This window comes from Oncorhynchus kisutch, unplaced genomic scaffold (assembly GCF_002021735.2).
Source record: "Oncorhynchus kisutch isolate 150728-3 unplaced genomic scaffold, Okis_V2 Okis09a-Okis19a_hom, whole genome shotgun sequence".
NCBI lineage: Eukaryota > Metazoa > Chordata > Actinopteri > Salmoniformes > Salmonidae > Oncorhynchus > Oncorhynchus kisutch.
The window spans coordinates 3,632,545-3,657,269 of record NW_022261985.1 but is presented as its reverse complement, the minus strand read 5'-3'; the positions used below and the strand labels follow the sequence as shown (position 1 = coordinate 3,657,269).

At 39.9% G+C, this 24,725-nt stretch overlaps 1 protein-coding gene across 1 annotated transcript; it reads left to right on the top strand.

The window, feature by feature from the left end:
• The first annotated feature begins 413 nt into the window (after positions 1 to 413).
• LOC109876841 (N-acylneuraminate cytidylyltransferase-like) lies at positions 414 to 24,247 on the top strand. The gene is made up of 8 exons (XM_031815453.1): positions 414 to 1,196; positions 2,085 to 2,227; positions 2,831 to 2,986; positions 3,596 to 3,729; positions 5,032 to 5,126; positions 5,483 to 5,654; positions 8,879 to 9,044; positions 22,996 to 24,247. Exons 1-8 carry the CDS (start codon positions 976 to 978, stop codon positions 23,208 to 23,210), a joined length of 1,302 nt encoding a protein of 433 aa, XP_031671313.1. The 5' UTR covers positions 414 to 975; the 3' UTR covers positions 23,211 to 24,247.
• Positions 24,248 to 24,725: the final 478 nt, after the last annotated feature.

Genomic DNA, 24,725 nt, shown 5'->3' with positions numbered 1-24,725 from the left:
TCATTATTGACTGTATGTTTGTTTTTACTCCATGTGTAACTCTGTGTCGTTTTATCTGTCGAACTGCTTTGCTTTATCTTGGCCAGGTCGCAATTGTAAATGAGAACTTGTTCTCAACTTGCCTACCTGGTTAAATAAATGTAAAATAAATAATAAATAAATAAAAATTGATAACGTGTTTCCGATAAAGCGATACAATATCGGCACACTGCTTAACGATTTTGATGCATGACTCCGAGCTCCCGGTATCAGATGTATCATCTTATCGCCATACATTTTTATGTTTCCAAAACTACAATCAGTAAAATAGTAGACTTTACCCTTTGCCAACGTTTCTAAAAAATAAAAGTTATTTCGGAGTGCAAGGGAGAATTGAGTTATTGCACACGCGCACTGCACAGAGTCGTTCCAGCTAGAAGTAGTACATACTTTACCGTAAGTACTGCTGTTTGGTTGGCTAGCGCAATTGAATTGTTGTCTATGATGAGTACATTTACATTATTTTGTGCAATATTGAAACCTGGAGTTCTGTGATTGAGAAAATAGACATTGGACATGCGTATACCATTTTGCACCTTAGGTATCCTCGTGTCGATAATATTGATAGCCATAATAGTTTTTAACGCATTGACCTCAATCATTACGGTACAATTCTATGGTGACGTTCTTTCTGATTTCGTAGCCACAATGAAATATCATAATACGCCACTTTTTCTGTTTCTAAATGTAATATTTGTAGGATTAATAGGCCGTCCTTCAGTGTATGCTACTGACATTGTAGTCAGTAGTATATATTGTAACCTAAATAACTAGCTAGCTACAGTGAGCTAGAACACAAGACGTAGCTAGCTAGATTCATCAGCCGACTGCTACACATAGCTATCGCAAACGTTACTGGTTAGTTAGCTTGCTAAGTTACAGTGATACCGCCACGTCTTCTTAACCTCCCACTGGGCTACTGAGTGACCCTTTACAATGGCTGCTACAAGAAAACGAACGCGAAGAGGCATCGAAGATGTGAGCGACAGAAAAGCAAAGGTTATTAAATCCAGCGGTGAGAAGAGACACATCGCAGCCCTTATCCTGGCGAGGGGAGGCAGTAAGGGGATCCCCCTGAAGAATATCAAAATGCTCGCCGGTGTCCCCCTCATCGGATGGGTTCTGAGAGCTGCAGTGGACTCCAAACAGTTTGACAGGTAATTCAGTTCAATCTAATAGTCAAATGTCTTTCAATCTAACTACTGTATACAGAGTTGCTTTGATAGAAGCTTGGTAGACTAGCTACATTACAACCCACATACAAAAATGCTAGTATACTATGATATTAATACCATAGTATTCACTGTAGTGTATTATTTACAGTTAACTATAGTATACATATTGTAGTAAAATAACTAGTATATACTATAGTATCATGTAGTGTTTTGCGGACTGTAGTATTTACTATAGTGTTTTTATATCTTTGACATAGAAGTGGAGGTTTTCTCTCCTTACTAGATACATACTAAAATACATTTCCCATAACCTGTAGGTAGATAGGACTGGGGTGTGAACAGATAGGTCAGCACTTTACTCTTTTCTAACTGTAGGGAACACAATACGTGGGCTGTACTTGGCATGTGGGTTTCTCACTTATGGGGTTATGGTGGAGGAGAATGGGCAGGGTATATGCAAATTACTGTAGGATTTACTATTGTTAAAAAGGGTAGTGTTTTTGGGGACATTACTGTAGCATTTACTAGTGTTTTTTGCAGATACTACTGTAGTATTTATTATAGTATTCTACAGTATACTACAACATTCTCTACTAAGTACTACACATGAGCAAGGGATATACTACAGTTTATTACAGAATTTAATTTCAAGTACTGTAGTATTCTATACTAAACTAGTATTTTTAAATGTGAGAAAGCATGTTGACATTCTTGTTTTGGGTGCATGGATAATATTGTTATTTGAAAGTTAGTGTACAGTCTCTGAATGAACTCCCTGGTTTGGGCTTGGCCACACAAGACTGGATTACACTGATGTAGCCTACTTGTTACAAAGCCTGAGGAATCAACTTGTTCCGTTCTTTCTCCCAGTGTGTGGGTATCAACTGACCATGACGACATTGAGAAGGTAGCCAAGGCATGGGGAGCTCAGGTTCACCGCAGGAGCCCAGAGGTGTCCAAAGACTCCTCCAGCTCTCTTGACACCATCCAGGAATTCGCCCGATTAAACCCAGGTAGGGGGTGAATGTCAAGTGTATTTCCTTGATTCCTCATGTCCTCTCTCTTTGTCTCCTTTTCAAAACTCATTTCTGGAGGAGATCTGAGTGGAGGATCTGAGGTTCCTCCACTTAGATCTAATGCGTTTTGAGATCAGATCTTCTGCTCCAATGTGCTGTGAGAAGGAGACAAGGAGGGAGGCGAGAGGAAGATTCTCTGTGGCAACAGTGTCAACGTTGGTTATATTTTATTGTGACAGAACCACACCCTTTGTGACACTTCAACTATCTTTGTAATGACTGTTTGGCAGCGCTTTGTTATAGATGTCAGCTGTTAATGTAATATATGCTAAACTTGTTTAACCACTAGCTTGACTAAGGCTCTGGGACGGCAGAGCATCTCCGAGTAGGAATACTGATCTAGGATCATGTCCCCCCCGTCCATGTAGTCTTATTCATTGTGATCTATGAGGCAACATTTGGGTTTATCCCAATAAAGTGGGACCCACTCCATAGCTTCAATTGACAACAGTGGCAGCATATATAAAATTATTCAAATCTCATACTGTTTCTCATATTCTTCTGGTATCTCATAGTCTGCTGTGTGTTGTCCTCCTCCAGAGGTGGATGTGATCTGTCACATCCAGGCCACGTCTCCCTGCCTGCACCCCTTCCACCTGAAGGAGGCCCTGGAGATGATCACCAAGCAGGGCTTCACGTCCGTCTTCTCCGTGGTCCGACGACACCACTTCCGCTGGCAGGAGGTGAAGAAAGGAGGTACAGGACAGCCATGTGTTATGTTTAGGACCTTACACTTATTATCAGTTAACTGGAGAGGTTCCAACCAACTTAATGTTCAGGTCTGTCAGGAGGTGAAGAAAGGAGGTACAGGACAGCCATGTGTTATGGTTAGGACCTTACAGTTAGACATGGTTTCCAGGATACAGATTAACCCTAATGCTGGATTAAAAAGCAAGATCAATGGAGAATCTCCATAGAAAATGATTTGTAGTCCAGGATTAGGCTTAATCTCTGTGGGGGAAAAACACCCCTAGGCTACTTTATAATTCCATCCCTCTAGAGTTGTGTGTATAAGGTAGTTGTTGTGGAATTGTTAGATTACTTGTTAGATATTACTCCACTGCCGGAACTAGAAGCACAAGCATTTCACTACACTCGCATTAACATCTGCTAACCATGTGTATGTGACCAATACAATTTGATTTGAAGTAGGGTCAGGAGTTTTTCCTGTCCACGTGACTGTATCACAATAGAGAGATGGGGGTGTGATTAAACAAGTGAGTTTGTCTCCTGACCAGGTTATAACCAGAAACCAGACTATTTCCTATCAACTCATAATGATGATGTGTTCTCTCTCCTGTTCAGGTAGTGTAGCCACCCAGCCTCTCAACCTGGATCCATCCAACAGGCCCCGGAGACAGGACTGGGATGGAGAGCTGTGTGAGAACGGATCTTTCTATTTTTCCACCAGAGCCCTTATAGAGGAAGGTGTTTTGCAGGTAACTTTCACCAGGCCCCTAAAGGGACCCATATTCACAAAGCGCCTCAGGAAGGAGTGCTGGTCTCGGATCAGTTTTCCCTTTTCGATTGAAGGAATAGTGAGGAGACCATCTGAACTTCAACTTCTTTAATACCATGATGTACGCAGGACAATACACACAGGGATGATAATGAGAGAATTATAAACCTGTTTATTTAATATAATAACTTATGCCATTTAGCAGATATGTCATTCTATCCACAGCGACGTAGTCATGCTTGGTATGGGTGGTCCCAGGAGTAGAACCCACTACCCTGTCGTTACAAGCACCATGTCCTACCAACTGAGCTGCCGAGGACCACAGGAGAGTTCCTCCTTTAATTGTCACACAATACTGCTACTTGATTGGTTAATATACACTGTGGGTAGGCTGTATGTAAAATATAAGTGGCGTTTGTACATACAGGAGAAGATGAATCATATCTAGAAAAGGTATTATAAAAACAGTGGTCTAGTAATAGGCAGGGTAAACCATGGGGTTTGTCGAATAAGTCCCAAACTAGTGTTCAGCTGCTTGATGAGGAACGAGTGTTCTACATGATCTTCAACACCAGTCTGTAGGCTCTGGAAGTATATGTGAAGGGATACATTCTCTGTAAGCAAATTGCATTTGAGTAATTGGTCGTCAGGTTTATATTGCAGTCTGGCCAGTCCAGCCAGCTCTTCTGTCTCGACATACATGTTGCTTTGGCCACTAAGGGTTTTCACTATTCTGCTGTTTTTAAAGTTTAAACAAGGATCGGTTCTTAAGGCCTCATCAGCCTGGTTATTAGTTGGTCATAGGTCACAATCAATAGTTATTCAATTCATTTTTGCAGGTTCAGCATAGGAGAGCCTGTAGTGTGTGTGTGTGTGTGTGTGTGTCTAGTCCATCCAACCTTAATCCTTGTGTGTGTGTGTGTGTGTGTGTAAGATAAATTCCTCTTCATTAGTTTATTAGTAACATTCCCCAACAATAACACTCTGTATGCAGTAGTGGCTATGAGATCAACAAATATCCACTTCTAACACAACCACAATGACTAAGATGATGTGGACAGGCAGGACCTGATCCTAGATACAGACCCAGATGTTTATCTCTGCTGCTGCTGACAAAGCATATTTCCTTCCTGGGATCAATAACGTATTTATTCATTCAGCCTGACTAGAAACAACATACACACTGAGAGATGGACTGATCTGTGATACTACTAGATATTCTATTGTGAACTGGTGTTTTGAATGCTAATAGAAATACACTTTGTGTTGTTGTCTTTCTCAGGGGGGGAAGTGGGCTTACTATGAGATGCTGCCAGAGTACAGTGTGGATATTGATGTGGATATCGACTGGCCCGTGGCAGAACAGAGAGTACTGAGGTAGTCTGAAATCAATGACCTAGAATTTCATGTTCCCTCTCTGTTGAAGTCATTCACTCCGAACCACCTCTGTCTGTCTGTCTGTCTCTGTCTCTCTCTCTGTCTCTGTCTCCCTCTCTGTCTCTCTCTCTGTCTGTCTCTCTCTCTGTCTGTCTCTGTCTCTCTCTGTCTGTCTCTCTCTCTGTCTGTCTCCCTGTCTGTCTCTGTCTCCCTGTCTGTCTCTCTCTCTGAAAGTGTTTATTTGAATGCATTTTAAATATAATTAGATTTTGTGGTAAAGCAACACAATGAATAATGCTGTAACACAGAGGAGTGGTTGTCCAAATGTTGTCCCTGTGTGTGTTGTTCCTGTCCAGGTTTGGTTACTTTGGCCTGGACAAGCCTGAGGTGGTGCGTCTGCTGCTGTGTAACGTCTCCGGCTGTCTGACTGACGGCCGCGTCCTCATCTCTGTCTCTGGAGAGGAGATGGTCTCAGTCAACACCAGAGATACTATGGGTATCCGCATGCTGCAGAGAGAGGGGGTGGAGGTACAGATACAGAACATGTAGAACAAACACACTGCAGAGAGAGGGGGTGGAGGTACAGATACAGAACATATAGAACACACACACTGTAGAGAGAGGGAGTGGAGGTACAGATACAGAACATGTAGAACACACACACTGTAGAGAGAGGGGGTGGAGGTACAGATACAGAACATATAGAACACACACACTGTAGAGAGAGGGAGTGGAGGTACAGATACAGAACATGTAGAACACACACACTGCAGAGAGAGGGAGTGGAGGTACAGATACTGTACATATAGAACATATAGAACACACACACTGCAGAGAGAGGGAGTGGAGGTACAGATACAGAACATATAGAACACACACACTGCAGAGAGAGGGAGTGGAGGTACAGATACAGAACATATAGAACACACACACTGCAGAGAGAGGGAGTGGAGGTACAGATACTGTACATATAGAACATATAGAACACACACACTGCAGAGAGAGGGAGTGGAGGTACAGATACAGAACATATAGAACACACACTACAGAGAGAGGGAGTGGAGGTACAGATACAGAACATATAGAACACACACACTGCAGAGAGAGGGAGTGGAGGTACAGATATAGAACATATAGAACACACACTACAGAGAGAGGGAGTGGAGGTACAGATACTGTACATATAGAACACACACACTGCAGAGAGAGGGAGTGGAGATGCAAAGATAATGCGATGAATACTGGTGATTCATTCATTGTGTTTTAAAAGATCACATATGATCACACAACAATTGAATGGTTTATTTCATAAATTTGACATTGCAAAGTATCAATGGCAACCAATGCTGAATTGTTTGACACATTTCACATAAATACACTATGCACAATGAGAAAAAAACAACTTTAAAATGCATATACAGTGCCTTGCGAAAGTATTCGGCCCCCTTGAACTTTGCGACCTTTTGCCACATTTCAGGCTTCAAACATAAAGATATAAAACTGTATTTTTTTGTGAAGAATCAACAACAAGTGGGACACAATCATGAAGTGAACGACATTTATTGGATATTTCAAACTTTTTTAACAAATCAAAAACTGAAAAATTGGGCGTGCAAAATTATTCAGCCCCTTTACTTTCAGTGCAGCAAACTCTCTCCAGAAGTTCAGTGAGGATCTCTGAATGATCCAATGTTGACCTAAATGACTAATGATGATAAATACAATCCACCTGTGTGTAATCAAGTCTCCGTATAAATGCACCTGCACTGTGATAGTCTCAGAGGTCCGTTAAAAGCGCAGAGAGCATCATGAAGAACAAGGAACACACCAGGCAGGTCCGAGATACTGTTGTGAAGAAGTTTAAAGCCAGATTTGGATACAAAAAGATTTCCCAAGCTTTAAACATCCCAAGGAGCACTGTGCAAGCGATAATATTGAAATGGAAGGAGTATCAGACCACTGCAAATCTACCAAGACCTGGCCGTCCCTCTAAACTTTCTGCTCATACAAGGAGAAGACTGATCAGAGATGCAGCCAAGAGGCCCGTGATCACTCTGGATGAACTGCAGAGATCTACAGCTGAGTTGGGAGACTCTGTCCATAGGACAACAATCAGTCGTATATTGCACAAATCTGGCCCTTTATGGAAGAGTGGCAAGAAGAAAGCCATTTCTTAAAGATATCCATAAAAAGTGTTGTTTAAAGTTTGCCACAAGCCACCTGGGAGACACACCAAACATGTGGAAGAAGGTGCTCTGGTCAGATGAAACCAAAATTGAACTTTTTGGCAACAATGCAAAATGTTATGTTTGGCGTAAAAGCAACACAGCCCATCACCCTGAACACAACATCCCCACTGTCAAACATGGTGGTGGCAGCATCATGGTTTGGGCCTGCTTTTCTTCAGCAGGGACAGGGAAGATGGTTAAAATTGATGGGAAGATGGATGGAGCCAAATACAGGACCATTCTGGAAGAAAACCTGATGGAGTCTGCAAAAGACCTGAGACTGGGACGGAGATTTGTCTTCCAACAAGATTTTTCAGTTTTTGATTTGTTAAAAAAGTTTGAAATATCCAATAAATGTCGTTCCACTTCATGATTGTGTCCCACTTGTTATTGATTCTTCACAAAAAAATACAGTTTTATATCTTTATGTTTGAAGCCTGAAATGTGGCAAAAGGTCGCAAAGTTCAAGTGGCTCGAATACTTTCGCAAGGCACTGTATTTTGGAAAACCATCAGTTCTAAGGGTAAGACAGAGGTGGTAGTCCGTAGCTCACTGGTTGAGCAGCCTAGTCATGTATGAGTCTGGTTGAGCAGCCTAGTCATGTATGAGTCTGGTTGAGCAGCCTAGTCATGTATGAGTCTGGTTGAGCAGCCTAGTCATGTATGAGTCTGGTTGAGCAGCCTAGTCATGTATGAGTCTGGTTGAGCAGCCTAGTCATGTATGAGTCTGGTTGAGCAGCCTAGTCATGAATGCTTTCTGAATGCCTGTAAATCCACTCCACCTACTACTGGTTTAATAACCAAAAGAAAACCAATCTAATTCAAGGTGTCTTGTCATAGCTGACATCATTCTTTCTGGGCAGTGACAGTTAACCTCTCTTAACATGTTCAACTTGAAGCAGCATTAAGCTACTATAAAATAAACAAAAAACAATCCTATCATTTTACATTTTAGTCATTTAGCTGACAATCAACCAGAGCGACTTACATGAGCAAGTAGGGTTAAGTGACTTGGTCAAGGGCACATTGACAGATTTTTCACCTAGTAATCTCGGGTTCGGTTACTGGCCCAACGATGTAACCCGCTAGGCTACCCGGTGTCCCTCGTTTGGCTTTGTGGCAGTATTAAGGATACAGGAAGTTAGGTGAAACCAGTTGTGTTTGCTTTGCTAAGCTCTTACCAGAACAGGATGTTTCACACTGGCTGCTCCTGCTCCTAGATTTAGGCCACAGTTTATCACTGAAACCTCCGCCCATTAAACACACACTTAGGATACTATTTACTCCGTCATGTGACTTTATTAGTTTGAGTTTCATCACACCCTCTAAGAGAACACTTCTCAAATGACATCCTTCTATACATTATTGGCCCAACCGTGCTGTGATGGCCAGGCTGTTTTCTTCTCCCACTGTCCTTTCCAACACGCTTCCTGAAACTATGGTGGATGTGTAACCAGCCAATCCCAGAACAGATCGGTTTGTCTCAGTATGAAAATGTTTTCTACTATTATTGTCTTTCTTCCAGGTGATCTTGATCTCGTCCGGTGAGGACCCTGTGACCAAGGCCCTGGCTGACAATCTATCCCAGAGGACAGGCTGCGAGGTCAGGCAGCTGGGCAAGGACATCCAGGGTGAGGTCAAAGCCATGATGGATGACAAGGATCTGGACTGGAAGGAGGTCGCCTATATGGGTAAACTCACTGTTATTTTCAATTAACAATTTACTACTACTACTGCTATTACTACTGCTACTACTGCTACTACGACTACTACTGCTACTACGACTACTACTAGTAGTTAGTTATATAGCACAGTTTGAAAGATAGTGGAATCTCAAGGTTCTTAACCTTCTAATTTGAGTAATAGTTGTGCGTTCATGTCAATCAAACGTATGAAGATCTTTATTTGGAGCCCTTCTGAGATGGAAAGGTAGAACAGGCTACATATCTCTCAGGAATGTGACCGTAGCAGGGGTGTTTGATAACCACGTATCAATGAAACTCTCAGACAGTAAATGTCAACAGCAAAGTTTGAGCCAGTTGAACCTGATTGTGTTTGTCATGGTGACCACACTGTTATGGAACAGTATCTCCTCATTCCGTGTTTCACTCCTCCTTATTTCTCTCTCTATCTTCTCAACCCTTCATCTCTCTCCTCTCATCCCTCTGTTCTCTCTTGCCAGGAAGTGATTGTAAGTTCTTCACTCATAAATAACTGTCTGATTAAATAGAGTATCTATTAGTAAGGGGAGACAGGGGGAAACTGTCTGATTAAATAGAGTATCTATTAGTAAGGAGAGACAGGGGGAAACTGTCTGATTAAATAGAGTATATATTAGTAAGGAGAGACAGGGAGAAACTGTCTGATTAAATAGAGTATCTATTAGTAAGGGGAGACAGGGAGAAACTGTCTGATTAAATAGAGTATCTATTAGTAAGGAGAGACAGGGAGAAACTGTCTGATTAAATAGAGTATCTATTAGTAAGGGGAGACAGGGGGAAACTGTCTGATTAAATAGAGTATCTATTAGTAAGGGGAGACAGGGGGAAACTGTCTGATTAAATAGAGTATCTATTAGTAAGGGGAGACAGGGGGAAACTGTCTGATTAAATAGAGTATCTATTAGTAAGGGGAGACAGGGGGAAACTGTCTGATTAAATAGAGTATCTATTAGTAAGGGGAGACAGGGGGAAACTGTCTGATTAAATAGAGTATCTATTAGTAAGGAGAGACAGGGAGAAACTGTCTGATTAAATAGAGTATCTATTAGTAAGGGGAGACAGGGAGAAACTGTCTGATTAAATAGAGTATCTATTAGTAAGGGGAGACAGGGAGAAACTATCTAGTAAGGGGAGACAGGGAGAAACTGTCTGATTAAATAGAGTATCTATTAGTAAGGGGAGACAGGGAGAAACTGTCTGATTAAATAGAGTATCTATTAGTAAGGGGAGACAGGGAGAAACTGTCTGATTAAATAGAGTATCTATTAGTAAGGGGAGACAGGGAGAAACTGTCTGATTAAATAGAGTATCTATTAGTAAGGAGAGACAGGGGGAAACTGTCTGATTAAATAGAGTATCTATTAGTAAGGAGAGACAGGGGGAAACTGTCTGATTAAATAGAGTATCTATTAGTAAGGGGAGACAGGGGGAAACTGTCTGATTAAATAGAGTATCTATTAGTAAGGGGAGACAGGGGGAAACTGTCTGATTAAATAGAGTATCTATTAGTAAGGGGAGACAGGGGGAAACTGTCTGATTAAATAGAGTATCTATTAGTAAGGGGAGACAGGGGGAAACTGTCTGATTAAATAGAGTATCTATTAGTAAGGGGAGACAGGGGGAAACTGTCTGATTAAATAGAGTATCTATTAGTAAGGAGAGACAGGGAGAAACTGTCTGATTAAATAGAGTATCTATTAGTAAGGGGAGACAGGGGGAAACTGTCTGATTAAATAGAGTATCTATTAGTAAGGGGAGACAGGGAGAAACTGTCTGATTAAATAGAGTATCTATTAGTAAGGGGAGACAGGGAGAAACTATCTAGTAAGGGGAGACAGGGAGAAACTGTCTGATTAAATAGAGTATCTATTAGTAAGGGGAGACAGGGAGAAACTGTCTGATTAAATAGAGTATCTATTAGTAAGGGGAGACAGGGAGAAACTGTCTGATTAAATAGAGTATCTATTAGTAAGGGGAGACAGGGAGAAACTGTCTGATTAAATAGAGTATCTATTAGTAAGGAGAGACAGGGGGAAACTGTCTGATTAAATAGAGTATCTATTAGTAAGGAGAGACAGGGGGAAACTGTCTGATTAAATAGAGTATCTATTAGTAAGGGGAGACAGGGGGAAACTGTCTGATTAAATAGAGTATCTATTAGTAAGGGGAGACAGGGGGAAACTGTCTGATTAAATAGAGTATCTATTAGTAAGGGGAGACAGGGGGAAACTGTCTGATTAAATAGAGTATCTATTAGTAAGGGGAGACAGGGGGAAACTGTCTGATTAAATAGAGTATCTATTAGTAAGGGGAGACAGGGGGAAACTGTCTGATTAAATAGAGTATCTATTAGTAAGGGGAGACAGGGGGAAACTGTCTGATTAAATAGAGTATCTATTAGTAAGGGGAGACAGGGGGAAACTGTCTGATTAAATAGAGTATCTATTAGTAAGGGGAGACAGGGGGAAACTGTCTGATTAAATAGAGTATCTATTAGTAAGGAGAGACAGGGAGAAACTGTCTGATTAAATAGAGTATCTATTAGTAAGGGGAGACAGGGGGAAACTGTCTGATTAAATAGAGTATCTATTAGTAAGGAGAGACAGGGAGAAACTGTCTGATTAAATAGAGTATCTATTAGTAAGGGGAGACAGGGGGAAACTGTCTGATTAAATAGAGTATCTATTAGTAAGGGGAGACAGGGGGAAACTGTCTGATTAAATAGAGTATCTATTAGTAAGGGGAGACAGGGAGAAACTGTCTGATTAAATAGAGTATCTATTAGTAAGGGGAGACAGGGGGAAACTGTCTGATTAAATAGAGTATCTATTAGTAAGGGGAGACAGGGGGAAACTGTCTGATTAAATAGAGTATCTATTAGTAAGGGGAGACAGGGGGAAACTGTCTGATTAAATAGAGTATCTATTAGTAAGGAGAGACAGGGGGAAACTGTCTGATTAAATAGAGTATCTATTAGTAAGGGGAGACAGGGGGAAACTGTCTGATTAAATAGAGTATCTATTAGTAAGGGGAGACAGGGAGAAACTGTCTGATTAAATAGAGTATCTATTAGTAAGGGGAGACAGGGGGAAACTGTCTGATTAAATAGAGTATCTATTAGTAAGGGGAGACAGGGAGAAACTGTCTGATTAAATAGAGTATCTATTAGTAAGGGGAGACAGGGAGAAACTGTCTGATTAAATAGAGTATCTATTAGTAAGGGGAGACAGGGGGAAACTGTCTGATTAAATAGAGTATCTATTAGTAAGGGGAGACAGGGGGAAACTGTCTGATTAAATAGAGTATCTATTAGTAAGGGGAGACAGGGGGAAACTGTCTGATTAAATAGAGTATCTATTAGTAAGGAGAGACAGGGGGAAACTGTCTGATTAAATAGAGTATCTATTAGTAAGGGGAGACAGGGGGAAACTGTCTGATTAAATAGAGTATCTATTAGTAAGGGGAGACAGGGGGAAACTGTCTGATTAAATAGAGTATCTATTAGTAAGGAGAGACAGGGGGAAACTGTCTGATTAAATAGAGTATCTATTAGTAAGGAGAGACAGGGGGAAACTGTCTGATTAAATAGAGTATCTATTAGTAAGGGGAGACAGGGGGAAACTGTCTGATTAAATAGAGTATCTATTAGTAAGGGGAGACAGGGGGAAACTGTCTGATTAAATAGAGTATCTATTAGTAAGGGGAGACAGGGAGAAACTGTCTGATTAAATAGAGTATCTATTAGTAAGGGGAGACAGGGGGAAACTGTCTGATTAAATAGAGTATCTATTAGTAAGGAGAGACAGGGAGAAACTGTCTGATTAAATAGAGTATCTATTAGTAAGGGGAGACAGGGGGAAACTGTCTGATTAAATAGAGTATCTATTAGTAAGGGGAGACAGGGGGAAACTGTCTGATTAAATAGAGTATCTATTAGTAAGGGGAGACAGGGAGAAACTGTCTGATTAAATAGAGTATCTATTAGTAAGGAGAGACAGGGAGAAACTGTCTGATTAAATAGAGTATCTATTAGTAAGGGGAGACAGGGGGAAACTGTCTGATTAAATAGAGTATCTATTAGTAAGGGGAGACAGGGAGAAACTGTCTGATTAAATAGAGTATCTATTAGTAAGGGGAGACAGGGGGAAACTGTCTGATTAAATAGAGTATCTATTAGTAAGGGGAGACAGGGGGAAACTGTCTGATTAAATAGAGTATCTATTAGTAAGGAGAGACAGGGGTAAACTGTCTGATTAAATAGAGTATCTATTAGTAAGGGGAGACAGGGGGAAACTGTCTGATTAAATAGAGTATCTATTAGTAAGGGGAGACAGGGAGAAACTGTCTGATTAAATAGAGTATATATTAGTAAGGGGAGACAGGGAGAAACTGTCTGATTAAATAGAGTATATATTAGTAAGGGGAGACAGGGGGAAACTGTCTGATTAAATAGAGTATCTATTAGTAAGGGGAGACAGGGGGAAACTGTCTGATTAAATAGAGTATATATTAGTAAGGGGAGACAGGGAGAAACTGTCTGATTAAATAGAGTATCTATTAGTAAGGGGAGACAGGGGGAAACTGTCTGATTAAATAGAGTATATATTAGTAAGGGGAGACAGGGGGAAACTGTCTGATTAAATAGAGTATCTATTAGTAAGGGGAGACAGGGGGAAACTGTCTGATTAAATAGAGTATCTATTAGTAAGGGGAGACAGGGGGAAACTGTCTGATTAAATAGAGTATATATTAGTAAGGGGAGACAGGGAGAAACTGTCTGATTAAATAGAGTATCTATTAGTAAGGGGAGACAGGGAGAAACTGTCTGATTAAATAGAGTATCTATTAGTAAGGGGAGACAGGGGGAAACTGTCTGATTAAATAGAGTATCTATTAGTAAGGAGAGACAGGGGGAAACTGTCTGATTAAATAGAGTATCTATTAGTAAGGGGAGACAGGGGGAAACTGTCTGATTAAATAGAGTATCTATTAGTAAGGGGAGACAGGGGGAAACTGTCTGATTAAATAGAGTATCTATTAGTAAGGGGAGACAGGGGGAAACTGTCTGATTAAATAGAGTATCTATTAGTAAGGGGAGACAGGGGGAAACTGTCTGATTAAATAGAGTATCTATTAGTAAGGAGAGACAGGGAGAAACTGTCTGATTAAATAGAGTATCTATTAGTAAGGGGAGACAGGGAGAAACTGTCTGATTAAATAGAGTATCTATTAGTAAGGGGAGACAGGGGGAAACTGTCTGATTAAATAGAGTATCTATTAGTAAGGGGAGACAGGGAGAAACTGTCTGATTAAATAGAGTATCTATTAGTAAGGGGAGACAGGGGGAAACTGTCTGATTAAATAGAGTATCTATTAGTAAGGGGAGACAGGGAGAAACTGTCTGATTAAATAGAGTATCTATTAGTAAGGGGAGACAGGGGGAAACTGTCTGATTAAATAGAGTATCTATTAGTAAGGGGAGACAGGGAGAAACTGTCTGATTAAATAGAGTATCTATTAGTAAGGGGAGACAGGGAGAAACTGTCTGATTAAATAGAGTATCTATTAGTAAGGGGAGACAGGGAGAAACTGTCTGATTAAATAGAGTATCTATTAGTAAGGGGAGACAGGGAGAAACTGTCTGATTAAATAGAGTATCTATTAGTAAGGGGAGACAGGGGGAAACTGTCTGATTAAATAGAGTATCTATTAGTAAGGGGAGACAGGGAGAAACTGTCTGATTAAATAGAGTATCTATTAGTAAGGGGAGACAGGGGGAAACTGTCTGATTAAATAGAGTATCTATTAGTAAGGGGAGACAGGGGGAAACTGTCTGATTAAATAGAGTATCTATTAGTAAGGGGAGACAGGGAGAAACTGTCTGATTAAATAGAGTATCTATTAGTAAGGAGAGACAGGGAGAAACTGTCTGATTAAATAGAGTATCTATTAGTAAGGGGAGACAGGGAGAAACTGTCTGATTAAATAGAGTATCTATTAGTAAGGGGAGACAGGGGGAAACTGTCTGATTAAATAGAGTATCTATTAGTAAGGAGAGACAGGGAGAAACTATCTGATTAAATAGAGTATCTATTAGTAAGGGGAGACAGGGAGAAACTGTCTGATTAAATAGAGTATCTATTAGTAAGGGGAGACAGGGAGAAACTGTCTGATTAAATAGAGTATCTATTAGTAAGGGGAGACAGGGGGAAACTGTCTGATTAAATAGAGTATCTATTAGTAAGGGGAGACAGGGGGAAACTGTCTGATTAAATAGAGTATCTATTAGTAAGGGGAGACAGGGAGAAACTGTCTGATTAAATAGAGTATCTATTAGTAAGGGGAGACAGGGGGAAACTGTCTGATTAAATAGAGTATCTATTAGTAAGGGGAGACAGGGAGAAACTGTCTGATTAAATAGAGTATCTATTAGTAAGGGGAGACAGGGGGAAACTGTCTGATTAAATAGAGTATCTATTAGTAAGGGGAGACAGGGGGAAACTGTCTGATTAAATAGAGTATCTATTAGTAAGGGGAGACAGGGGGAAACTGTCTGATTAAATAGAGTATCTATTAGTAAGGGGAGACAGGGGGAAACTGTCTGATTAAATAGAGTATCTATTAGTAAGGGGAGACAGGGGGAAACTGTCTGATTAAATAGAGTATCTATTAGTAAGGGGAGACAGGGGGAAACTGTCTGATTAAATAGAGTATCTATTAGTAAGGGGAGACAGGGGGAAACTGTCTGATTAAATAGAGTATCTATTAGTAAGGAGAGACAGGGAGAAACTGTCTGATTAAATAGAGTATCTATTAGTAAGGGGAGACAGGGAGAAACTGTCTGATTAAATAGAGTATCTATTAGTAAGGGGAGACAGGGAGAAACTGTCTGATTAAATAGAGTATCTATTAGTAAGGGGAGACAGGGGGAAACTGTCTGATTAAATAGAGTATCTATTAGTAAGGGGAGACAGGGAGAAAACTGTCTGATTAAATAGAGTATCTATTAGTAAGGAGAGACAGGGAGAAACTGTCTGATTAAATAGAGTATCTATTAGTAAGGGGAGACAGGGGGAAACTGTCTGATTAAATAGAGTATCTATTAGTAAGGGGAGACAGGGGGAAACTGTCTGATTAAATAGAGTATCTATTAGTAAGGGGAGACAGGGGGAAACTGTCTGATTAAATAGAGTATCTATTAGTAAGGGGAGACAGGGGGAAACTGTCTGATTAAATAGAGTATCTATTAGTAAGGAGAGACAGGGAGAAACTGTCTGATTAAATAGAGTATCTATTAGTAAGGGGAGACAGGGGGAAACTGTCTGATTAAATAGAGTATCTATTAGTAAGGGGAGACAGGGGGAAACTGTCTGATTAAATAGAGTATATATTAGTAAGGGGAGACAGGGGGAAACTGTCTGATTAAATAGAGTATCTATTAGTAAGGGGAGACAGGGAGAAACTGTCTGATTAAATAGAGTATCTATTAGTAAGGGGAGACAGGGAGAAACTGTCTGATTAAATAGAGTATCTATTAGTAAGGGGAGACAGGGGGAAACTGTCTGATTAAATAGAGTATCTATTAGTAAGGAGAGACAGGGGGAAACTGTCTGATTAAATAGAGTATCTATTAGTAAGGAGAGACAGGGGGAAACTGTCTGATTAAATAGAGTATCTATTAGTAAGGGGAGACAGGGGGAAACTGTCTGATTAAATAGAGTATCTATTAGTAAGGGGAGACAGGGGGAAACTGTCTGATTAAATAGAGTATCTATTAGTAAGGGGAGACAGGGGGAAACTGTCTGATTAAATAGAGTATCTATTAGTAAGGGGAGACAGGGAGAAACTGTCTGATTAAATAGAGTATCTATTAGTAAGGGGAGACAGGGGGAAACTGTCTGATTAAATAGAGTATCTATTAGTAAGGAGAGACAGGGGGAAACTGTCTGATTAAATAGAGTATCTATTAGTAAGGAGAGACAGGGAGAAACTGTCTGATTAAATAGAGTATCTATTAGTAAGGAGAGACAGGGGGAAACTGTCTGATTAAATAGAGTATCTATTAGTAAGGAGAGACAGGGGGAAACTGTCTGATTAAATAGAGTATCTATTAGTAAGGGGAGACAGGGGGGAAACTGTCTGATTAAATAGAGTATCTATTAGTAAGGGGAGACAGGGGGAAACTGTCTGATTAAATAGAGTATCTATTAGTAAGGAGAGACAGGGGGAAACTGTCTGATTAAATAGAGTATCTATTAGTAAGGGGAGACAGGGGGAAACTGTCTGATTAAATAGAGTATCTATTAGTAAGGGGAGACAGGGGGAAACTGTCTGATTAAATAGAGTATCTATTAGTAAGGGGAGACAGGGAGAAACTGTCTGATTAAATAGAGTATCTATTAGTAAGGAGAGACAGGGAGAAACTGTCTGATTAAATAGAGTATCTATTAGTAAGGAGAGACAGGGGGAAACTGTCTGATTAAATAGAGTATCTATTAGTAAGGAGAGACAGGGGGAAACTGTCTGATTAAATAGAGTATCTATTAGTAAGGGGAGACAGGGGGAAACTGTCTGATTAAATAGAGTATCTATTAGTAAGGGGAGACAGGGGGAAACTGTCTGATTAAATAGAGTATCTATTAGTAAGGAGAGACATGGGGAAACTGTCTGATTAAATAGAGTATATATTAGTAAGGAGAGACAGGGGGAAACTGTCTGATTAAATAGAGTATCTATTAGTAAGGGGAGACAGGGGGAAACTGTCTGATTAAATAGAGTATCTATTAGTAAGGAGAGACAGGGAGAAACTGTCTGATTAAATAGAGTATCTATTAGTAAGGAGAGACAGGGAGAAACTGTCTGATTAAATAGAGTATCTATTAGTAAGGGGAGACAGGGGGAAACTGTCTGATTAAATAGAGTATCTATTAGTAAGGGGAGACAGGGAGAAACTGTCTGATTAAATAGAGTATCTATTAGTAAGGGGAGACAGGGGGAAACTGTCTGATTAAATAGAGTATCTATTAGTAAGGGGAGACAGGGGGAAACTGTCTGATTAAATAGAGTATCTATTAGTAAGGGGAGACAGGGAGAAACTGTCTGATTAAATAGAGTATCTATTAGTAAGGGGAGACAGGGGGAAACTGTCTGATTAAATAGAGTATCTATTAGTAAGGAGAGACAGGGAGAAACTGTCTGATTAAATAGAGTATCTATTAGTAAGGAGAGACAGGGAGAAACTGTCTGATTAAATAGAGTATCTATTAGTAAGGGGAGACAGGGAGAAACTGTCTGATTAAATAGAGTATCTATTAGTAAGGGGAGACAGGGGGAAACTGTCTGATTAAATAGAGTATCTATTAGTAAGGGGAGACAGGGGGAAACTGTCTGATTAAATAGAGTATCTATTAGTAAGGAGAGACAGGGAGAAACTGTCTGATTAAATAGAGTATCTATTAGTAAGGGGAGACAGGGGGAAACTGTCTGATTAAATAGAGTATCTATTAGTAAGGAGAGACAGGGAGAAACTGTCTGATTAAATAGAGTATCTATTAGTAAGGAGAGACAGGGAGAAACTGTCTGATTAAATAGAGTATCTATTAGTAAGGGGAGACAGGGGGAAACTGTCTGATTAAATAGAGTATCTATTAGTAAGGGGAGACAGGGGGAAACTGTCTGATTAAATAGAGTATCTATTAGTAAGGAGAGACAGGGGGAAACTGTCTGATTAAATAGAGTATCTATTAGTAAGGGGAGACAGGGAGAAACTGTCTGATTAAATAGAGTATCTATTAGTAAGGGAGACAGGGAGAAACTGTCTGATTAAATAGAGTATCTATTAGTAAGGGGAGACAGGGGGAAACTGTCTGATTAAATAGAGTATCTATTAGTAAGGGGAGACAGGGGGAAACTATCTGATTAAATAGAGTATCTATTAGTAAGGGGAGACAGGGGGAAACTGTCTGATTAAATAGAGTATCTATTAGTAAGGAGAGACAGGGGGAAACTGTCTGATTAAATAGAGTATCTATTAGTAAGGGGAGACAGGGAGAAACTGTCTGATTAAATAGAGTATCTATTAGTAAGGGGAGACAGGGGGAAACTGTCTGATTAAATAGAGTATCTATTAGTAAGGGGAGACAGGGGGAAACTGTCTGATTAAATAGAGTATCTATTAGTAAGGAGAGACAGGGAGAACTGTCTGATTAAATAGAGTATCTATTAGTAAGGGGAGACAGGGAGAAACTGTCTGATTAAATAGAGTATCTATTAGTAAGGGGAGACAGGGAGAAACTGTCTGATTAAATAGAGTATCTATTAGTAAGGGGAGACAGGGAGAAACTGTCTGATTAAATAGAGTATCTATTAGTAAGGGGAGACAGGGAGAAACTGTCTGATTAAATAGAGTATCTATTAGTAAGGGGAGACAGGGAGAAACTGTCTGATTAAATAGAGTATCTATTAGTAAGGGGAGACAGGGGGAAACTGTCTGATTAAATAGAGTATCTATTAGTAAGGGGAGACAGGGGGAAACTGTCTGATTAAATAGAGTATCTATTAGTAAGGAGAGACAGGGAGAAACTGTCTGATTAAATAGAGTATATATTAGTAAGGGGAGACAGGGAGAAACTGTCTGATTAAATAGAGTATCTATTAGTAAGGGGAGACAGGGAGAAACTGTCTGATTAAATAGAGTATCTATTAGTAAGGGGAGACAGGGGGAAACTGTCTGATTAAATAGAGTATCTATTAGTAAGGGGAGACAGGGGGAAACTGTCTGATTAAATAGAGTATCTATTAGTAAGGAGAGACAGGGAGAAACTGTCTGATTAAATAGAGTATATATTAGTAAGGGGAGACAGGGAGAAACTGTCTGATTAAATAGAGTATCTATTAGTAAGGGGAGACAGGGGGAAACTGTCTGATTAAATAGAGTATCTATTAGTAAGGGGAGACAGGGGGAAACTGTCTGATTAAATAGAGTATCTATTAGTAAGGGGAGACAGGGAGAAACTGTCTGATTAAATAGAGTATCTATTAGTAAGGGGAGACAGGGGGAAACTGTCTGATTAAATAGAGTATCTATTAGTAAGGGGAGACAGGGAGAAACTGTCTGATTAAATAGAGTATCTATTAGTAAGGGGAGACAGGGAGAAACTGTCTGATTAAATAGAGTATCTATTAGTAAGGGGAGACAGGGAGAAACTGTCTGATTAAATAGAGTATCTATTAGTAAGGGGAGACAGGGGGAAACTGTCTGATTAAATAGAGTATCTATTAGTAAGGGGAGACAGGGAGAAACTGTCTGATTAAATAGAGTATCTATTAGTAAGGGGAGACAGGGAGAAACTGTCTGATTAAATAGAGTATCTATTAGTAAGGGGAGACAGGGGGAAACTGTCTGATTAAATAGAGTATCTATTAGTAAGGGGAGACAGGGGGAAACTGTCTGATTAAATAGAGTATCTATTAGTAAGGGGAGACAGGGGGAAACTGTCTGATTAAATAGAGTATCTATTAGTAAGGGGAGACAGGGAGAAACTGTCTGATTAAATAGAGTATCTATTAGTAAGGGGAGACAGGGGGAAACTGTCTGATTAAATAGAGTATCTATTAGTAAGGGGAGACAGGGGGAAACTGTCTGATTAAATAGAGTATCTATTAGTAAGGGGAGACAGGGGGAAACTGTCTGATTAAATAGAGTATCTATTAGTAAGGGGAGACAGGGGGAAACTGTCTGATTAAATAGAGTATCTATTAGTAAGGGGAGACAGGGAGAAACTGTCTGATTAAATAGAGTATCTATTAGTAAGGAGAGACAGGGGGAAACTGTCTGATTAAATAGAGTATCTATTAGTAAGGGGAGACAGGGGGAAACTGTCTGATTAAATAGAGTATCTATTAGTAAGGGGAGACAGGGGGAAACTGTCTGATTAAATAGAGTATCTATTAGTAAGGGGAGACAGGGGGAAACTGTCTGATTAAATAGAGTATCTATTAGTAAGGGGAGACAGGGGGAAACTGTCTGATTAAATAGAGTATCTATTAGTAAGGAGAGACAGGGAGAAACTGTCTGATTAAATAGAGTATCTATTAGTAAGGGGAGACAGGGGGAAACTGTCTGATTAAATAGAGTATCTATTAGTAAGGGGAGACAGGGGGAAACTGTCTGATTAAATAGAGTATCTATTAGTAAGGGGAGACAGGGGGAAACTGTCTGATTAAATAGAGTATCTATTAGTAAGGGGAGACAGGGAGAAACTGTCTGATTAAATAGAGTATCTATTAGTAAGGGGAGACAGGGAGAAACTGTCTGATTAAATAGAGTATCTATTAGTAAGGGGAGACAGGGGGAAACTGTCTGATTAAATAGAGTATCTATTAGTAAGGGGAGACAGGGAGAAACTGTCTGATTAAATAGAGTATCTATTAGTAAGGAGAGACAGGGGGAAACTGTCTGATTAAATAGAGTATCTATTAGTAAGGGGAGACAGGGAGAAACTGTCTGATTAAATAGAGTATCTATTAGTAAGGGGAGACAGGGGGAAACTGTCTGATTAAATAGAGTATCTATTAGTAAGGGGAGACAGGGGGAAACTGTCTGATTAAATAGAGTATCTATTAGTAAGGGGAGACAGGGGGAAACTGTCTGATTAAATAGAGTATCTATTAGTAAGGGGAGACAGGGGAAACTGTCTGATTAAATAGAGTATCTATTAGTAAGGGGAGACAGGGAGAAACTGTCTGATTAAATAGAGTATCTATTAGTAAGGGGAGACAGGGGGAAACTGTCTGATTAAATAGAGTATCTATTAGTAAGGGGAGACAGGGGGAAACTGTCTGATTAAATAGAGTATCTATTAGTAAGGGGAGACAGGGGGAAACTGTCTGATTAAATAGAGTATCTATTAGTAAGGAGAGACAGGGGGAAACTGTCTGATTAAATAGAGTATCTATTAGTAAGGGGAGACAGGGAGAAACTGTCTGATTAAATAGAGTATCTATTAGTAAGGGGAGACAGGGGGAAACTGTCTGATTAAATAGAGTATCTATTAGTAAGGAGAGACAGGGGGAAACTGTCTGATTAAATAGAGTATCTATTAGTAAGGGGAGACAGGGAGAAACTGTCTGATTAAATAGAGTATCTATTAGTAAGGGGAGACAGGGGGAAACTGTCTGATTAAATAGAGTATCTATTAGTAAGGGGAGACAGGGGGAAACTGTCTGATTAAATAGAGTATCTATTAGTAAGGGGAGACAGGGGGAAACTGTCTGATTAAATAGAGTATCTATTAGTAAGGGGAGACAGGGAGAAACTGTCTGATTAAATAGAGTATCTATTAGTAAGGGGAGACAGGGGGAAACTGTCTGATTAAATAGAGTATCTATTAGTAAGGGGAGACAGGGGGAAACTGTCTGATTAAATAGAGTATCTATTAGTAAGGGGAGACGGGGAGAAACTATTTTGTATATTTTATTCAGAGTCCAGTTTTGGTTAAGTGATCATTTGTATTTCCCCTCTGCGTGTATGCTAGGCTACAACCCGGGTATGGGCGAGGGGACGGTCTAAAGTTATACTGTTACATATGCTAGGCTACCACTGCAGAAAACTTCATTTGCATGCCACTGCCAGTCACTGAATAGAAGGGAGGTGCCAGCAGTCAAATCCTGGAGAATTTGGGATTCACTTTCAATTGAATCCAGTTTAGTTGATTTCTGTAATTCAAATTCTATGATATCCCGAAGCCCAAAATCAGAAACTATATCAAAATAAATATGATTATCTTAAATCATGTCATATTTTTGCATGTTTTTGTTATGTTTTTGCAACATACTAATGAATCATCCTAAGAATACTTCAAGAACCACCTTATGGACACTTAATAGAAACATTTCATCCCTCCATCTCTCCCTCCTACAGGTAATGATGCACCAGATGTTGACTGTCTGATCCTGGCTGGGCTGAGTGCAGTACCCCGGGACGCCCCAGTGGTGGCGATCAACGCTGCTAAATACTCCTGCCACAGTGCTGCAGGCCTGGGGGCTGTGAGGGAGTTTTCTGAACACATCCTGCTGCTCAAGAAGAAGGCCAAGTCTCAGATGGAACAGGACCGCATCCACAGAAATACATTCTAAACTCTAGAATGTGTTCTAAAGTCACAGAGATCCATTCTAAACTCTCGAATGTGTTCTAAAGTCACAGAGATCCATTCTAAACTCTAGAATGTGTTCTAACGTCACAGAAATACATTCTAAAGTAGGGATAGGCATTAGAAATAATATCATGACATTTTATCGGATATCCAGATAGTTTTAATCATGGACACTTGTTTGCTGCGCAGCCTGCAGGACTCGGGAGATACTGTGGGGACAGGGACCAGGGGTGTGCGACAAAGGAGGGAGAGAAAAAGTAGCCTCTGACTCGCGCTAGTTAGACACTTGTAAATGCCATAGGTTATCTATCATCCAATATGGCAGTGCATGTCTTTACTGTCCTGATCTACAACAACCCTGTTCAGAGTAAACAGCCTATACTGAAGGTTGCTCATTGTAGGCTACTCCTCATTTAGTTTACTTAATTCTGTCATTTTAATTCAACTTTTCTTTCATTGCTTAGAGATCTCCCACTTCACGTTGCTACACATGGAGCCTCTGACTGTAGTGTCAACAACAGCAGGCTAAGTGAAATCTGTGTAGGCTAATACCGTATGTATTTTTAAAATATATTCACATTTGTGATATTTTATTAAATGAAGAATTCCAAATGTCATGAGTGTAGAAATGTCCCATAGATAATTTTATTCCGTTAAGATGAAGCCTTGTCATTGTTGAAATAGGCATGTGTATACGAATACTAATGTCTGTTTGAATAACTGTGCTCATTGCTAGTTTTTACAGGTTGTCAGATCAAGGTAGTTTGGGTTTTATTTCGCTACAGGTTGTGTTGACAAAAATGAATGTCTTTATTTTAAATGAAGTAGTATACAGGAGGCCTTTAATTTACTTGAGATTGATTGTTTTTCTCTCCACTTTTTCATGTTCTGTCTTAATTTGGGGGGGAAAGTATTAGGACATTAACATGGAGTTGCACTGAGATTTGGGGTGTTTACTTTTGTATTTTGCCTGCAATTTGTTTGTCAAATTATAAATGATCATAAACGTAAGAAACACTTTCTTATTCCCCTGCTTTAATCTGAACTATTCTAGAAATGACTTTAGCCTTATAACTCCATACCACAATCTTGAAGGTGCATCTGATGGGGTGGTTCACATACATCTTGCCACCAGATGGCAGTGTAGCGCCTCATCAAACCTCAGTTGGGAGGAAAGAACTGGATGACAACATTAACCTTGTACAACCATCAAGAAGTTTCACATGCTTTCCTGTTCAGGCTTTCACTCAGTTGTAGCAAGATCCAACCAAATACTTGTAAAACAACACACGTGATCATACAGTATAAGAGATCTTCATTTATAGCATTGTGTGACGATTTCCATCTATCCATGTTGCAGAGATCAGGACAACCAGCAAACGGTGTGGCGAGTTGGCATTTGTCCAAGAACTATTGATTTGGTTACATAGATTAGTGAGAAAATTGACAGGGCTACTCAGTGCTTGGAGAGGAAACATCCAAGTGGATGAAAAGGCAT